General features: G+C 42.2%; 1 protein-coding gene across 1 annotated transcript in view; it reads right to left on the bottom strand.

Moving 5' to 3' along the window:
- sumf1 (sulfatase modifying factor 1) overlaps positions 1 to 16,351 on the bottom strand; it is a 92,856-nt gene that overhangs the window by 61,451 nt on the left and 15,054 nt on the right. The window contains exon 4 of the mRNA XM_055647747.1: positions 932 to 1,014. Within this exon, the coding sequence (XP_055503722.1) occupies positions 932 to 1,014 (83 nt within the window). The remainder of the gene's footprint in view (positions 1 to 931; positions 1,015 to 16,351) is intronic.

Here is a 16,351-nt window from a genome sequence, read left to right as displayed (position 1 = left end):
ATTCAAGCCGTACAATATATAATTCTCTAACATGCATTCATCCATATTCCTGGCCTCCTGCTGATATTCTAATGAGTTATTTTTTAATTCAAAGAAATGGAGCACACAGAATTCCCAGCTCAGCAAAGTGCAGCAACCCAGACTTGCAAAATCATTTTCAACCTTACTTCCTTCTCTCCCACACTAATTGTGCATGGTGCAAACTACACAGAAAGAGTACCAAGCAGGCACCAAGGTTATGTCATCTGATACCACCCCAGCTTTTAGGGGCACTATTTCTTTGCAGTTGTCCCACATTTACCAGATTCCCTGCAAAACAAGTAAAATGTTATAGAGTCAGACCACACTAAATAAGGCCTTCAAGCCCCTAAATCCTATCAAACTCCGTTTATACAAATCCTGCAGTTATCCCATTTATATTGATCCTCCAGTACTTTCATCAACTCCTCCCTAGATTCTTCCACTCACCTACGCACCAGAAGCAATTTACAATGGCCAGTCAACCTATACTCTGCACATCTTTAGGAATTAAGAGGAAATCGGAGAACCTGGAAGAACCACATGTGGTCAAAGGAAAAAAACTCACACCGACAGTTTGCAAGGACAGGACTGAACCCGAGTACTGGAGATGAGAAGCAGTAAGCCTACTAGCTAAAACGCTTGTGTCACTCCCAATTTTGATCAACAATGAATGGAAGATTGTATGGAAACTAACGTTAAATGTTGTTTCTCACTTCCCCAGATCAACTGTAATTTCCAAAGTAACAGAGCTAATTATTGCCTGGGCAGGAATAAAATGAGGAGCAGAGAGAAAAAGGAGGAATGACATTTAACGATTTTGTCACTTTTTAAATTGCACCAAACACAGAGAGGAAGATGAGAGGGAAGAAAGATATCCAGAGCACAAGGAATGCTTATGAGTCAGAGTTACCTCTTCGTAATGTTGGAGTCGGGACCTTCAGGATGTTTCCAGCTGGCTTCTTTAACAGGAAGCCACCACGGTGCTGCTGCAACCTGGAATGGGAATATACCATCTTGGGGTTAGAATTGTGCAGCAGAACCAAGAAACTATTGGCTCATCTCTGAAGCCTCCAGAATTTGGCCTTTATCTACAGTAATTTCGATTTTGCCATTTTCATGGGTACAATGTCTCCTGGGAAATGATATGTTCACTGGGAGAATGTGCAAACACAACACTGACAGTGCTGGATATCAGGTTTGAAATCTGGTATCTGACACTGCAAGGCAACAGGTCTACTGAGTGAGCTATTGTGCCATCCACTGAACAAACTGGACCTCTTCCTCCTTTTTGTACACAGTTTGACTATGTATTTCATCACCTGAATATCATCACATGCACCAATTTTTGTTTGAGCTCAGTGTAGACAAATGTCAAGAAGTTTTTCATGAAATTTATTCATCACGATGTGACCATTTCTGTGAAGATCAACATTTATTGTCCACCTGGATTTCCCCAGGGATGGCAGTGGCGAATCTGCCTTCTCAGTGGGACAGGCAGCATCTCATCAGCAGGAGAGAAGGAATGGCGAAATTTCAGGTCAAGACCTTTCTTCAGTTTTGTTTAGTTTATTGTCACATTTACCAAAGTAAAGTGAAAAGCTTTTGTTGCATGCTAACCAGTCAGCAGAAATACAATGCATGATTACAATAAAATGAACAAGAATAAAAATGTAAAAACTAGGCTTGCAATTATATGTAGGAAGGAACTGCAGATGCTGATTTTCACCGGGGATATACACAAAAAGCTGGAGTGACTCAGAGGGTCGGGCTGCATCTCTGGAGAAAAGGAATAGGTGATGTTTCGGGTTGAGACCCTTCTTCAGATCCTTGCAATTCAGACCCTGCTTTTCACTACCCTAAGCACTTTATAGTCAATATGAATCATGCACATTTAATAGTATGGGATGAAACATTTGAACGCTTGCTTCCAACCCAACAATGCAGTGGAAATATCTTCACCAGGAGAGGAGCAAATCAAAGCTGCCAGTTGTTAATTGCCAATCTCTCAGGAGGCAAATAGAAACAGGTATCAAATGCTGGTATTGCCAGTGACACTAGATTGGAAATAAAATTAATGTACAAGTCCTGCATTCAGCAGCTTAAAGACAACACGCAAGACTCTATGCAGGGAAGACTATCTTAACGCCATGTGACTGGATAAAAACTGACAATCGAAACTACGACTAGAAGGAATATGACCAGGTTGGAGTTTGGTTTAGATTTAAGCAGAGGGTGGAACACAGACTGGACACCCTGAATAATACATAATTGGATTGCAAAAATAAGCAGAAGATTTTAAAAAACTCTTCATCAATCAACACTGCACCACTAGTTAAGCACTGGGTGCAACAATGAGGCATTAGTCAAGACTAATTTTAGAGTGGGCAACTTATTGTTCCAGATATCCAGGATATGTTTATCTAAGGTGATAGAAATGTTGCCGATTTTGTGCTTCAGGTTGCTGCTAGCTGTCTATTTAGTACAAGCAAACAGTTAAGTGTTGAAATGAGACAGCAGAAATTATCCTTGTTGTTCAGAGTGTGATTGTTAACATAATGAAATAACATTGACATCAGTGAAATGACATGTTTTATCTTGATATAGATTGCCATGTTGGTATATGCAGCAGAGATCTTGTTCGTTCATGCAACATGTATAGTAGTACAGGTTGAACATCGATGGTCCGCCCACTCCGATAATCTGGACCAAATTACTAGAGCTCAGTTGAAATTGAAGATGGCATTGTGAGTGGCGAGCGTTCGTTCCGGTCATGTCCCTGCATCATGAAAAAGTTATTTGTTTACATCTAAACATTGAAATCCCTTCTTGGCCTTGTCTACTTCTATCTCTGCTAGCTCAATGTTTACGTTTTTTGTGTTTCAACTCTGCGTAGCCGCCATGCACCACCCTACCACCTCCTGCCTCCATTTAATTTCCCTCACCCTCTGGAACTCTGAACATTTTGTCAAGCCTTCTCTAATTTACTGGGCACCTTTAAAAGGCTGCTTCCCAAAATCCCTTTTTCAACCAGGCTGACAATCTTCTCTCCCAAAGACAATAGAGTAAACCCTTGTTTTATCAACCCCCTTATAATGGATTTTGGATATAGCAGACGGACCTGCCAACCCATCCCTGGTCGTTTAGAGCCCCGGCTTCTGTCCCCACTGCCGACGCACAATGTTCACTTTGCGGTTGTTGCGGCTCACGTTGTAGCCCCCAACAGGACAGTGCTTTCTTCAGGCCGCGGCCAATGGCAGGACGCGCTTGGTCACCGTGGGGCTCCCTCCCCTCTCACCTGTCGCTTCCCAGGTGTAGTATGCCAGTGACTCTGGGGAGAAGGAGGAGGCAACGGCGGTGGGGGATGAAGGGGGAAGTTGGGGGAGGAGTGGATGGGGGTAGGACAGAGACTGACTGGAGAGACCAATGGGAGAAGCACGTGGCAGCGGTCGAGTGGACAAAGCCACCACCGACAGCAAAACAGCAGCAGGTGAGAGGGGAGAGAGCCCTGCGGTGACGGAGCGTGTTCCGTCGATGACAGCTGCCCGAAGAACGGGCTGTCCCCGGGGGCTGCAGCGTGAGCCACAACGCCAACCGCGTCACCGGACCCTGCAGTGTGGTGAAGACGGGCTCATTGCTGCACCTTACGAGTCAGGTGTGGGGTCGGAAGCCAGAGCTGGGAGACAGTGGGAGCAGGGAATGGGTTGGCAGGTCATTCCATTCATATTCAATTCACATTTGATATTGGTTTTATTGAAGTTTCTGGCACTCCATGGTGCTTTAGAGACACGGGAGGGGTGTATTGTCATTTCACAATCATGCAACATCTATTCGTCCAGAAAAACGGATAATCCAGAAAGGCTCTGGAACCGAGTATACAAGAAATTTGTTCAACCTTTATAAAGATATATTCTGCAGTTTCCAAGGTAAGACATAAAAAATGCACTTGAATATCTCAATCTATTATCCCACAGACAAGGCAGCAGTTTCTGACCTGGGATTATAGTGTAGTCGCTGCCTCTCTGACCACACTTCTTAAGAATGTTAAAATGGAAACACGAGATTGCAGATGCTGGAATCTTGAACAAAACACAAGGTGCTAGAGTAGCTCAGTGTGTCAGGCAGCATCTGGAGAGGTAAAGAACAGGCAGAGTTTAGGGGCAGGACTCTTCAATTAGTCTGAAGAAGGGTGTCAATCCAAAACATCCCTCCTGATTTTGCTTGACCCGTTGAATTCCTCCAGTATTTTGTGTTTTTCTGAGTGCTGTGTATCGGTAGAAGTGTAAAAGCAATGAATTCATACTGAACTTCCAGTCTTTCTCACACATTGTGCCGACATTGTCAGCCATTCAGTGCTAGCTGAACAATGAACACAGCAGTATTATAAGACCCATGAGCCAGTTGCAGGTTGCAAAAGAATTCCAAGCTGCAGAATTATTCCAATGTTTGAAGTACAATGTTGGTGCTGCAGGAATAAACTCATCACTGTACGGCTCAAAGATTTGTGCTGCCGAATGGAATCTGAGAACTCCCACTTTGGATTCTTCCTCTCCATTTGTTTACATGTTCTGTCTCCCATTCAGAGTGGTTAAAATATTTCGCATTTCACAAGTAATGTTCTCATACTCAAAGTGTCAACTATTCTCTATCGCCATGACTCCAAAACCTAAATACCACAGAACTATGTGTATGCTCCACAGAACACAACAAGCAGACCTGTCTTTGATAACGGGTTGCCATGCCACAATTATGACTGCAAATCTACTAGATTAGAAAAAAATTGGAGACAGATATGGCTATCACACTATTCAATTGCAGTTTAACTCTTGCAATGCCACCTGATCATGTTTGTCATAGCTCTTCCAACAATTGAAAGATTAATCTGTACACTACACTAATCTGTAACCTACCAGCAATATAAATATATCAGTGCATTAAACTAACTTTTCTTTCCTCAGTTACATTTACATTTAGTATTTAGAAAATAAACTATTATTGCAGAAGGGGTAAAGGATAATTTGACTGATCAGACTGTTGGTGGAAGTGAGTCTTTCATATTAATTTACATTTATACTGAACCTCGTGCAATGAGAGAAAATCTCCAAGAATGTGCCAACTAGAATTGGTAACCTTATACCAATCAACGGAATTTAAAATCAAAACTCCCATTTTAATAGGCGGCCATCGTGCCGGCTAAGAGGATAATACAAGAGAACAATAGTAACATTTCTTGGAATTAGGGCAGCCAGTGGCGCAGCAGTAGATTTGCTGCCTTACAGCACCAGAGACCCGGGTTAGATCCTGGCTACAGTTGTTTGTCTGTACGGAGTTTGTAGGTTCTGCCCGTGACCTGTCGAGGTGGTGAGAGAGAGGGAGTGAGAGAGAGAGAGAGCCCCTGCATATCCCCCCCCCCCCCCCCCCCCCCCCCCCCCCCCATTTCCATCACTGTGTAGTTCCCATTCTGGTCAATTAATTGTTGTTGGGTCATTTGTTAAAAAAAGCTTCCATACAATTAGGGAGAAACCAGTCACACATTACAAATATCAATACTAAGATTGGATTTAATGATTCATCATGCACTTGAGGTGTTTAATTACATCAGTGCGAGGCACCAAAATATATACATTAGTGGATCTTCAAACAGAAAGGGCATAAGGACAACTTAGTGAACTTGATAGCAATCTCTAAAGATGGCGAAGAGGGGAGCAAATAATTTGCACATATACTTTCACACTGCTCAGGACTGTGTAGCCACAGATGGAAAAAAAGCAAATTGTGCAAATGACAGAATATGTGATTGAAGCACAAACCAGTCCACACAAGGTGGAATGAAGAGGTATGTTCGTGCCATGAAGGGAATGCAATGGGGTTTACTGGACTGATTCTTGGGATGGCAGGACTGGTGTGTGATGTGAGATTGGGTCAGTTAGGCCCCAATTTACTGGAGTATAGATAACCAAGAGGGGATCTTGTAGAAATCCATAAAATGTTATCCCGTCTAAGACTAGACAGAGGGAGGATATTGCTTATGACAGGAGAGTCCACAGCCTGGGATCACTACTTGAGAATACACAGTATGCCATTTAAATCATGTTCAAGAGAAATTTCTGCACCCAGAGGGTAATGAACCAGTGAAATTCTCTTACCAATGAAAGTAGGTCAAGTTATTAAATACACACAGGAGGGTGATGGATAGCTATACTGCTGAAGGTATTTGGGTAGATGGGAAGAAGGCAGGAACTGGGAACTAGGGGATGATCAACTATGATCAAGTTTAATGGTTGAAGACTGAATGGCCTCCTTCTATTCTACTCTGCTAACCTGGAGATTCGGGCACGAGTACAATGTGTTGTTACCTTCACCTGAAGCACTGCAGGTTCAAGGAGCTCACCACCAATTGTTTCAAATGGCATGTCATACGATCATAAGATCATAATTGATAGGATGAGAATTAGGCCATTCGGCCCAACAAGTCTACGCCACCATTCAATCATGGCTGATCTATCTCTCCCTCCTAACCCCATTCTTGTGCCTTCTCCCAATAACCTCTGACACATGTACTAATCAAGAACCTATCTATCTCTGCCTTAAAAATATCCACTGACGGCTTCCACAGACTTCTGTGGCAAAGAATTCCACAGATTCACCATCCTCTGACTAAAGAAATTTCTCCTCATCTCCTTCCTAAAAGAACATCCTTTGAGGCTATGACCTCTAGTTCTAGACTCTCCCACTTGTGGAAACATCCTCTCCACATTCACTCTAATGAAGCCTTTCACTATTCTGTACGTTTCAATAAAGTCCCCCCTCATTCTTCTAAACTCCATCGAGTACAGGCCTAGTGCCAGCAAACGCTCATCCTAAAGACCCTGTCCCACGATGCGAGTTTACCCAAGAGCTCTCCCGAGTTTAAAAAGAAATCAAACTTATGGTAAGTACGTAGAATGTACGTCGGAGCTCGTGGATGTCTCGTAGCGGCTCGTAATGCTAAGGGCAGGTACTCGGGAAATGCGGAAACTTGTGAAGTTTTTTCAACAGTGTGAAAAATTTCCAAGAGTAAAAAAATACTCGTGATGAAGTACCACGAGTTTGATTTTTTTTAAACTTGGGAGAGCTCTTCGGTAAACTCGTATCGTGGGAAAGAGGCTTAAGTTAACCTACTCATTCCTGGGAAAGGGCAGTAAATACTGGCCTCACCAGTACTGTCCCCATTGTAAAAAAAATTAGAAAGACAAAATACAGCGGCCATTTATTTAACAGTTTTCTCCAACAACTCAAAAAGTACTCAAATTGATCGCAATGCACTTTGGGAGCACCAAGGTTGTGATGGATGTTCCACAAATGCCCACTTTTATTTACCTGACTTCATGTAGATAAACAGTGGACTGGCGTAGAGTTTGTCTCGCACTTGTAGAATGTATTCTATAGTACAAGATGTGCCAACCATAACGACAGAAGGAGAAGCGACCAAAAGATTTGGGAAATACATCTCCATTTTACTTCGAGCACGTCATAGGTTTTTAAGAAGTCAATTTATATTTTGGCTTTGAATCTATTTTTTATTTTAAAGATCACAGTAGTCATTCTGCAATAAAATTGGCACCGCAATACGAGCCAGATTCAAAAGACACGTTAAGAACAAAATCAAACCACAAGAGATAGAAATGTCCATTAAAAGTTGAGAAATGGGATCTCATTTTGATTTAGCAGATGAAGCGGATATTGGCATTGGTTTAAACTAATAACACGCTAATTTCCTTTGCGTATAGTTTTTTAGATTACACTGTATTTACTAATCCTGTCCAGGGAAAGATAGCATAACCCAGCACTAACAATTAACATCAGTTGTGGTAAATTTCACGATGAAAATTACGTTGATTGCAGAGACATCATACTCAGGGACTAACTGCCACAGCCTGATATCGCTGAAGTATTTGTTCTGCCTCAAAAAAGACACTAAACTTTAAGAACAGCAGAATATTACACTGCATGTACAAGGTAGTCCATCCTCTGGTGATCACAGCTTATTTAGACGATAAAAGACAAACTATAGAACAACTTAATTTAGTATGTATCATATTCCCTGCGCATGACATGTTCCCCTCTACATTGGTAGAGTGGGTGATAACTTTGTGAATACCAGTTTTTGACTTTCGGTAGCTTTAATCAAGAGCTTTAATCTCCCACCATACATCCACTTTGTATCCTAAACTTTGTCAATTGTATCAACTGACTCAAAGGACAGCAAATAACGTTTGAGAAGATACTTCAACAGGCACCCAGACTGAAGACTTGTTAATTTCAGACCATAAGAGCATGATTCATTTATTGTGCAGCTACTCTTGTACACAATCTGCTGTTGACATTCAAAATTCTTCTCAAACCAACCTTTGTTTCATAATGATACCCTTTTGCCTTGCACCGTCATCTTTTGCCATTTAATCTCTCCAGGTTTCCACCCCATCAAAGAACTTCACTAAAGTTCCGTCCTCCCCTCTCTGACTTCCCTGCCTCCGCATGTGCTTAAAACCTGCTACATCTAACAATTTGCAGACCGCAAGGGGTCATCGATATGAGCTGTCTCAACAGATAGTCTTAACCTGCTAAGTATTTCAAGCATCCTCTGTCTTCATTCTGCACTGTCCGGTCGGCGATGGGCTGCGGACAAGCGATCAGGGGGGCACCCGACGGAGAGGGGCGCCAAGAACAAAGAGTCAGCCGGCGGAAGGTGGAGGGTGGGGGGGACGCCGAGAAGGAAGGAGCATCACCATGACACTTAGGAGTACTTTTATCGGCACCAGAAACGTGGCAACTCTTTGTGTACTTTGTGTATTGTATGCACAAAAAAAAAAGAATTTCACTGTACCTAGGTACATGTGACAATAAAGTATCGTTGAATTATCACATTCACTAGATAATTTCAGAGAAAAAAAAAACAGATACCCTGACATTAAAAAAGAAAGTAAAGATCTTGAGTTCCCACATCAAATACCATGTATGCTGCAAAATGCTGTATGTGCCAGGACAATGGGATCCTCCAATCCAGAAAAGTAGAGCAATATCAAGTAAGGCTGTGAAATGCACTTGCACTTCATTTTGTTACTTCTTATTGCAATGTTGTACCTCAATTCGAGCTAGCATTTCGATGGAGTGGAGCTAATCTACAAGACTACTGGAGATTAGGCCAACGGCAACCCAGAGCCAAGGTCATCTTGACCTCAATAATCAAGCTGCAGTGCTCAGATGGTGCTTGTGCAAATTCAGAAGCCAAGCTCCAAGTTATTATTAACCCATTCACTGAGAGGGTGGTTGTCATACTCAACATTCCCAAGCCAAAGCTTCTCTACCAACCTGGTCCCTAAGCACAACTCTAGCTCTGGCAATAAAGGCTCACAGCGAGATCCTAAGAAAGGACACAAAGTGTTGGAGTAACTCAGCAGGCCAGGCAGCATCTCTAATGAACATGTTCTCCAGAGATGCTGCCTGACCCGCTGAGTGTCCTTTACCACTTTGTGTTCTTTTTCGTTTCACAGTTCTTTGTTTCTACAAAATCCTACAAAACATGGACCACCCCGCACATCTTGGTAACCACATCTCGACAAGGCGATGATCGAAAATATAATTCACCTAACTTTCAGTGTACCTGTGCAATCTTTCTTTCACTGAAATAATGGATGCTGAAGCATTAGACATCATTTGGACAAGTGATCCCTACACTTCCATATGCTTCTGAAGTTTGTACTACCTGCAGAAAGCACCTTGCGTAATTGGCATTCAGTGGAAAGATATTAGATTAGATTAGATTAGTTTATTGTTACATACATCAGGGTGCAATTCAATTCCTTGTTCACATGAAGCTCACAGCATACACAGTATACATAAAGTAGCTATGAATACAACAATAAATAAAGGTGGCCAAACCATCAGAATGGTGCAAGATTGGTGTGCAGAATCTGAGCAGTGCAAAAAGAATATTAAAGTCCAATAACAGAATAACTGGTTGAGGTTGAATTAGGAGGAAGGGTCCATGGCAGCATCTCTGGGAACAGGGTGTGAGAGAGATGAATGGTTCAGGAGCCAGACAGCAGAGGGGAAGAACCTTTTATGAAGTCTGAACGTCCTAGGTTTACAAGCTCTTGTACTTTCACCCAGAAGGTAGAACAGGAATAGCCTGGGTGACAGGCATTCTTGACGATACTTCCAGACTTCCCGATGTAATGCACTTTGATGATAAATTGGATGGAAGGAAATGATGAGCACATGATAGACAAGGCACTGTTCACCGCTCTCTGCAGGTTACAGGTGTTCAAGAGCAGAGCAGTTACCATATCACCAACATTTAATATGAACATAAATCTGTGCCGAGTAAGGTAAAGGTCACTCATTGACCAAACACAAACCCTGGAAATCATTTTACAATTTGCTCTCTAAACATGGGTTCCGTAACTTATTAGCTGACTTATTACAGGTTTGCTGTCTCCCTTGTAGATGGACCCAGTAGGCACACGAACTGGAGAATATCTTTACTGCTCAGTAAGTAGTTAAGTGTTATCTCACCCCTCCATCAATCAGGTCCCTTTTTCTGAGTACAGGATATCACAATCTTTGGATCAGGATAGCTATTTCCACCCCTGGGTCTGAAGAAGGATCCTGTCCCAAACATTGCCTATCCAAGTTCTCTAGAAATGCTGCCTGACCTGCTGAGTTACTCCAGCATTTGTGTCCTTTTTAGTAAACCAGCATCTGCAGTTGCTTGTGTCAACATTGTTTGGGGTCATATATTGGCTGCACCAGTCAAAGACAGCAGATTTGTTGCCCATAAAATAGTATTTATGTCCTACTTGTTTTTATTAAATTATAATCTAGTCATTTTTGTGTTAATTGACATTAAGAGTAACTGTCCATTTTTCCAATTTCCAGATTTTTGATCTGAATTTAAATTGTACATCTGATGCAGTTTGATTTGAACTTGAGTATCTTGATCGATAGTCCAGGTCTTTGGATTGTTAGTATGGCACTTTAACCAATCGTCTGATACCACCACTCCATCAAACAAAGAAAACAAATCTACACAGTCTTTAGAGAATTACCCACCGGACCCACCCATCAAACTGGATTCTCCTCTTTCAATTCACTTGCTGTGGCTGAGATATGAGACGGGGAGAGAGAATCTAATTAAGAGAATAGTGATTTAAGAACTGGGATACATGGAGAAAGATAATAGCCTATTAATGATTGTAGTGATTTTAAATTAGGTTATACCAAAAGGCACAGAAATTATTAATTGACAACCTGAAGTAAAGTGAATGTAAAACTAGGGCAGAGAGAAAGAGGGGGGGGGGGGGGGGGGGGGGGGGGGGGGGAGACAGATTGAGACTGTAAACCATAGTCTTCATGAGGGTGATATTGAAACACATTTTTACAGAATATATGGAACAGAACTGACATAAGATGTTTAATCTCCCAGAGAATGTAAACACGTTTTGCCATTGTTGCAATTCATTGTGGAATATTCATAGATTGTGCCAATGTTACTTAAACATGCAGTTAAAAATAAAAATAACATTATTTTTAATAGGGCTGGGCACAAATGATGGTTGAATTATTTGGTCATTTAATTTTACACAACTATCCTGATCCGTTTCATTATTAAAGGAAAACAGGGAAATAAGTAACTCACTGTGTCTGTAACAGAAAGTAAACATATTTTAGATGTGAATTTGTATCAACTGTGGATGTAATCATGTATTGCATTTCCGCTGACTGGTTAGCATGCAACAAATGCTTTTCACTGTACCTCGGTACACGTGACAATAAACTAAATTCAAATCAAATTGACCCCTATACAGGACTGATTAAACATTAAACTATATAGAACCTTTCATAGCATCAGCTGCCACTTGAAGTGATGAACAGTTTGTATTTCCAACCGCACCCTACTTAAATTGTTCATTGTATAGAGTCATAGAATGATACGGTATGGAAACAGGTCCTTTAGCCCAACTTTCTCATACCGGCCAGCATGTCCCAGCTACACTAGCCCCACCTGCCCACATTTGGTCCATATCCCTCCAAACCTGTCCTATCCATGTACCTGTCTAACTGTTTCTTAAATGTTGGGATAGTCCCTTTCTCAACTACCTCCTCTGGTTGCTTGTTCCATATGCCCACCACCCTTTGTGTGAAGATTTATTTTCTAAAAGAAGCCTTTGCAAACCAACCATACCAGCTCTGAGAGGGACATTTCACGTCATTCTTCTTCTTTCACACACTGTGTACTTCCACCACTTTCTAAACACCTTAAGTTTTCAACAGCGATTATTTAATTTAGTGTGCATACATAGTGACCATCTGTCTTAAAAGACTTTTACAATGAATTAGAAATTAATTATTTTAATAATGCACCCACAAAAATCAAAAGTTAAAATTTTGTTACCTTCATATAATTGGAAAACAAAATTTGCAAACAATTTACATGTGCCTTGGAATGATGTTTCCAATATTTGGAAAAGTGAGGCCAAACCTCAACACTTATCTGTCTGGAAATAGCATCACATCATAAAAAAAACCTTTTCCATTTAGAATCATAGTATCACTTGTCACGGAAACAGGCCCTTTGGGCCAACTTGCCCATGCCGACCAAGATTGAGATAAAAACAATTTGACCTAGAAGTTACTCTGAGTTACTCCAGCTTTCTCCAGTCTATCTTCCATATTCAGCTGCAGTCCTGGACCACCCTGTTCCTTCTATTCTCTACAGTGCATTATGGGTGTTTGGGCATCCTGCAGTGCCTGATACATTAGGGGCAGCAGAACATTATTGCAGTGAGCTCGAGCCCAAATGGAGATTGGTATGTGATGCAATGACACTTTGGAACACATATCTTGGTGCTAATGAATTTCTGGGCCTTGATGTACTTGTGAGATCCAACCTACCAAAGTTAAGATTTCAACACCAGAAGCGCATGAAATGCAAGATTCCCTGTGAATGGTCTTTTGTAGCTTTGTCTGGGAAATTGCCAATTCATAAATTCATGTGATAGGAGCTATTGCGTCATTCAATAGACAATAAATAATAGGTGCAGGAATAGGCCAAATTTGGCCCTTCGAGCCAGCACTGCTATTCAATGTGATCATGGCTGATCTATCTTTCCCTCTCAACCCCTTTCTTCTGCCTTCTCCCCATAACCCCTGACACTCCTCCAAGAAACTGCTAATAACTGTAGAAGGATGTAGATTTGACGGCTGTAGATTTTCAGCAATTGTAGTGTTTCGATTTTCATTTACTAGAAATAATTTTGTTATATTAGATGGCTCCTATAACAAGGAGTAGGTCTGCAGATTGCTGCTCCCTCCTCTCTTCCCTAATGTCCATCTCCAAACGTATATACGGATGTGAAAGTCCGATTTCTCAGAGCAAGACTGGATTATTTTTAAGATCAATTAGAGTCATGAAATCATACAACAAATGTGAGTACGTCATGAGACTGTGCCGGTCATCAAACACTCTTTAACACTAAGCCCATTTTATTCTCCCCACATTCTCATCAGCTCCCCTCAGATTCTACCACTCACCAACACACTGAGGAAGAGTTACAGTGGCCAATTAACTCACCAACTCGATTTGAATGTGAGATGAAACCAACACCATCGCAGACAGCAGAACCAGGGTCACTCGAACTGTGAGACAGGAACTCTTTCCTTGGAGAACCATATAAGGGGTTTACTTATAGCAGCAGCATAATGGACAAATCTTCAGTAATGCTGAGATGGAGTGGACAGCAAGGTGGAAATTCCTTCCACTGGATCAAATAAGTGTGATAACAGAGGTAGAAAATTAAAAAAAAGTACTGGAAACCAGCAAATTGGGCACTCATGGAGAGAACCATTTGTGAGGGAACTATTATTGTGGAACGGAGGGAATGATGATCCATACGTGTTTGGGAGTGACTGGGAGTCTGCAGCTGTGAAAATGTTGAAATGTTTTTTTGGTGGCTGTCATCTCCACACAGGGCAAACCGCAATCTCTCCAACCCACATATTATCTGGAGTCAAATGGACGAATTACTGTCAGTATACCCAGCCCATCCACAGCATGAACTGTTGCAGGCTCGATGATTTGTTACAAACTTCGACATATTGCTTGTTATTCTTGCTATTAAAAAAACGTTAAGAACTGTGTAGATGTGTGTAACATAGTTGCCCACCATTCCATGTTAAAATCCCACTGTTTTTACAAGTTAAAAGACAGCATCGACCACATGGCACTTGTCACTGACTCCAATAAAAATTCCTCATTAACGTTTCCACTCTCAGCATGAAATTTAGCAAATATTAGGAGTTCTTTTCCAGCAGCACAATTTTGACATATGCATTCCAGATTTAAAAGTGATGAATCATGGAACCATTAATATTAGCGCCAATACACCTGCCCACTCACCACAATAAAAAGGTCTAAAACACCCGATGTCAGGACAACATTATGACCTCAAACTTAGTTGGAAGTGTTCAAACTAAACCTTCAATCACATCCAGAAACATATGGGAATATTAAAATAAGAATTGAAAATACTTTCAAAGAATTTAAATTAACAGGCTATTAGAGAGATGTTAATAAGTTCTACAGTATTGAGCCATGGGAAAGCCGTTTTAAATTAACAGGCCATTACCTAAGTCTCTAAGAGTTTTTTACTTCCATTAGAATCTACAAGAAAGGACTTCATCTCATGCCAAATCTTCAACTTAGTTTTCCAAGTACTGGGAAACCAGTCAAATTGGGATCCATTGGGATCACGGACAACTGGCCTCAGTTCCCCGCTCACATCTGGCAGGGTTCTCTGTCTGAACCAGGGGCCACGGAGCGTTATTAAAAGTGGGAGGGCTGAGCGATCACTGATCACTCGCTTTGGGGATACCCGGTGAGGGAGTGGAGCAACCGAGTAGGGGGAGGGTGTGGGAGGGGTTGCCTCCCCTCCCGCGGTAGGGACTTTTTGAAATTTGATGTATTAAAATCATGTTTTAGTGCATTGTAGAAGTATGATTTCAATGTTTTTGTTTGAAGTATTTTTAAGAGGTAACTTTTTAAGGGGTAACTTTTTCCACACAAAGGGTGGTGGGTGTATGGAACAAGCTGCCAGAGGACATAGTTGAGGCAGGGACTATCCCAACATTTAAGAAACAGTTAAACTGATACATGGATAGGACAGCTTTGGAGGGATATGGACCAAAAGCAGGTAGTGTAGCTGGGACATGTTGGCGGGTGTGGGCAGGTTGTGCCGAAGGGCCTGTTTTCACACTGTATCACTCCCGCGATACATGAATGCAAGACTTACATTTAAAGATGAACAAAATATAAATTTAAAGACAGATATCAATTAATTTCCCCGATTGAGTATGAATGTAGATTTATTTAACACTCCTTCTCTCTCTGTCCCTCCCCCACCCGACAACTACCTGGTACTAGCTGCAAAGTCGTCTTGTTGGGTCTCATTGTGTGAGAAAGAACTGCAAATGCTGGTTTAAACCGAAGAGAAACACAAAATGGCGGACTGCGGGGGTGATGCGCCGTTGTGTATGGCCGCTCCTCCTGCAGTCCGTCCTTTCACCCTTATTTATTTTTATTTTTAGTCCTGTTGGAGGTCTTCTTTTATGTGGTGGGTGGGGGAGGGGAAGGGGGAAATTATTTTTAACCCCAGTCCTACCTGGTCGGAGATGCGGTTTTTCTCCGAACCGCATCTTCGTCCTCTCTGTGCGGCCTACGAACGAACTGGAGCAGCGCTGGAGCGGCGTTTCCTGCGGGGACTGCAGCTTCGACGGCGGTGTAGATGCTGGGACACCTACAAGGAGCGGGCGATGCCTTGCCGGGTCGCCTTGCGGTAAGCTCCGGGGCACTGTTACCGCCGACAGCACCGCAGAGCCTGGGATCCGAGATCGCCAGAGTCGGAGGTTCGGCCGGCGCGGCCTGTGAACTTTGGTCGTTGCAGTCTTCGGGGGGGAAGCGGCCGCTTCAGTCCAGGCTGCTGATGGATGTTCACCGACGCCGATGGTCCAGCTTCGCGGCAGGAGGGCCTGAAGACACCGGGCTGGCTGAGGAGGCAGATATATAGCACCTCGGGTGGACTATGAGGGGGAGAACTGGTTATTTTTGGTGCCTTCCCTCACAGTGAATTCTGCTGTGGGGGGACGTTTCATGTTGATCGTGTAGTTTCTGGCTTTTTTCTATTCTCTTTTTTGATTTGTATGGATAGATTGCCTTGAAGGGTTCAAATGACCAGAAAAGTCATCCATTCTTTCTAAAGCACTTTGGTTCAGATACTGGTTTTGTTGAAAAGTG

This window comes from Leucoraja erinacea, chromosome 16 (assembly GCF_028641065.1).
Source record: "Leucoraja erinacea ecotype New England chromosome 16, Leri_hhj_1, whole genome shotgun sequence".
NCBI lineage: Eukaryota > Metazoa > Chordata > Chondrichthyes > Rajiformes > Rajidae > Leucoraja > Leucoraja erinaceus.
Note: the sequence above shows the minus strand (reverse complement) of the source record. Positions and strands in the feature narration are given on the sequence as shown.